Source organism: Athene noctua, chromosome 1 (genome assembly GCF_965140245.1).
Source record: "Athene noctua chromosome 1, bAthNoc1.hap1.1, whole genome shotgun sequence".
In the NCBI taxonomy this organism is placed as follows: domain Eukaryota; kingdom Metazoa; phylum Chordata; class Aves; order Strigiformes; family Strigidae; genus Athene; species Athene noctua.
In genome coordinates, this window is record NC_134037.1 from 80,383,830 (window position 1) to 80,385,461 (window position 1,632).

Here is a 1,632-nt window from a genome sequence, read left to right on the forward strand (position 1 = left end):
TTAGCCTAGCCTTTTCTTTGTGTTCTGATGTTCTGATGGTAACTGTTTGCTCATTAATTTGTTTATTTCCTTTACGATGCTCTTTATATCTGTCCCATCCCTGGAAGCTTGAAGTGCAGCTTCATTGAAAGGAAAAATAAGGACAAAATCTCCTACACGGGGGATAGGCCTCTGATCTTTATCAGAGAGGAAATAGGGGCGTGTGGTTAACCTGTAGTTGCCGAAGTCAGGTGTAGGTAGCCAGCAGCTGAGCTGGGCAGACTTCTGTGGAGAATGCCCAGCTCCAGAGAAGTGTTTATTTTTAGTTTCAGCTTTTGCTTGGGAGGCTATTTTTGGCATGTTCATCCTTTCCCTCATCTGGGAAGTCAGTGTTTTTCTTGGATGTGCTCTGGCAGTTCTCCTGGTCAGGGTAGCCACCTTACGAATTGATGGTCCTGCAGCCTGAAGAGCAGGTTGTTCAGAAGAAGTACATTTAGCCACATTTTGGCAAGTGAGTAAGCCAGGAATCTCCTCTGTGGCACTCTCACCAGCTGTGCTCCTTCTGCCAGCCTTTATCCCGGCCACTTGGTTTTGCCTGAAAGTGTCAATCTGCTTGTAGTTCAGCAGTTCAACAATATCGTGAAGAAGTTTTCTTTTCACAGTGTCATCAATGGAACAGTCTGAACACAAGGCTGGATTGTAGTTGACTTCTAAAAGCCATGGCTTGAATTTGTCATCAATCAGGATGTCAAAGCCAAAGAGCTCAAAGCAATTGGAAGCCACTGGTAAGGGGGTTACAGCCAGAAGGGTGAGAATCACTATGTTATTGATCTTCTGCCAGAGGACCATGTCATCAACCCCAAATATTCGAAGATAGGAACGAAATTTGCTGAATGTCCATTTGCAGCCACAGCCAATCCCTTCTTTATACTTTTTATATGAGGCTCCATATTTGTTGATGCTGGTGTTTGTTAGGTGGGCATAGACATTGTCCAGAGAATTGAGGTCAAACTTTTCAGTGGCAAACCTCACCAGTCCTTCTTCATAAGTGTAAATGGTGAGGGGGCAAAAACTGGTGACACACACATAAAGGCGCAGATCCAGTTTATAACCTGAAATGAGCAAGGGGTTGCTAATGTACTTCTGCACAATGACTGTACAGTCATATACTAAGTCTTTAACATCTTGGAAAATGAGTATGCCCCTTCCACGGGAGAGATCCACGGGCTTACAAATCCAGTAGCTAGGTCTTCTGTCTACTGACTGTCTCTCCTTGCTATATTCTGCTATAAATTTGACATAGTCATTGGGCATGATGAATGCCACTGGACTAAATTCATACAGAGCTGATCCATATGCTCCTTTCATACGTTTCAGATGCCTTGCCAAGTAGTCTTTTCTGGTGATCCGGACAGCTTCTGGGTAGTGGTTGAGTCTCTGCCATGGTTTAATGCTGTGGTGGTCTGTCATGTGGAAAGGTGAGTTCCGCCAGTACAGGTTCCAGTCTGCATCATCTTGTCCCTTTTTGTCAAACTCAGACCAGCCACGTTCCAGTAAAACCTCACGGACTATTGTAGGGACATTCTCATGGAGACGGAACACCAATGGCCTCAAGGTATCTCTTGTGTCATAGTCATCTGCCATCATTTCCAT

The 1,632-nt window shown here is 44.6% G+C and overlaps 1 protein-coding gene across 1 annotated transcript; it reads right to left on the reverse strand.

Moving 5' to 3' along the window:
- On the reverse strand, positions 1-1,632 carry TTLL2 (tubulin tyrosine ligase like 2). The gene has a single exon (XM_074924971.1). It carries the CDS (start codon positions 1,630-1,632, stop codon positions 1-3), a length of 1,632 nt encoding a protein of 543 aa, XP_074781072.1.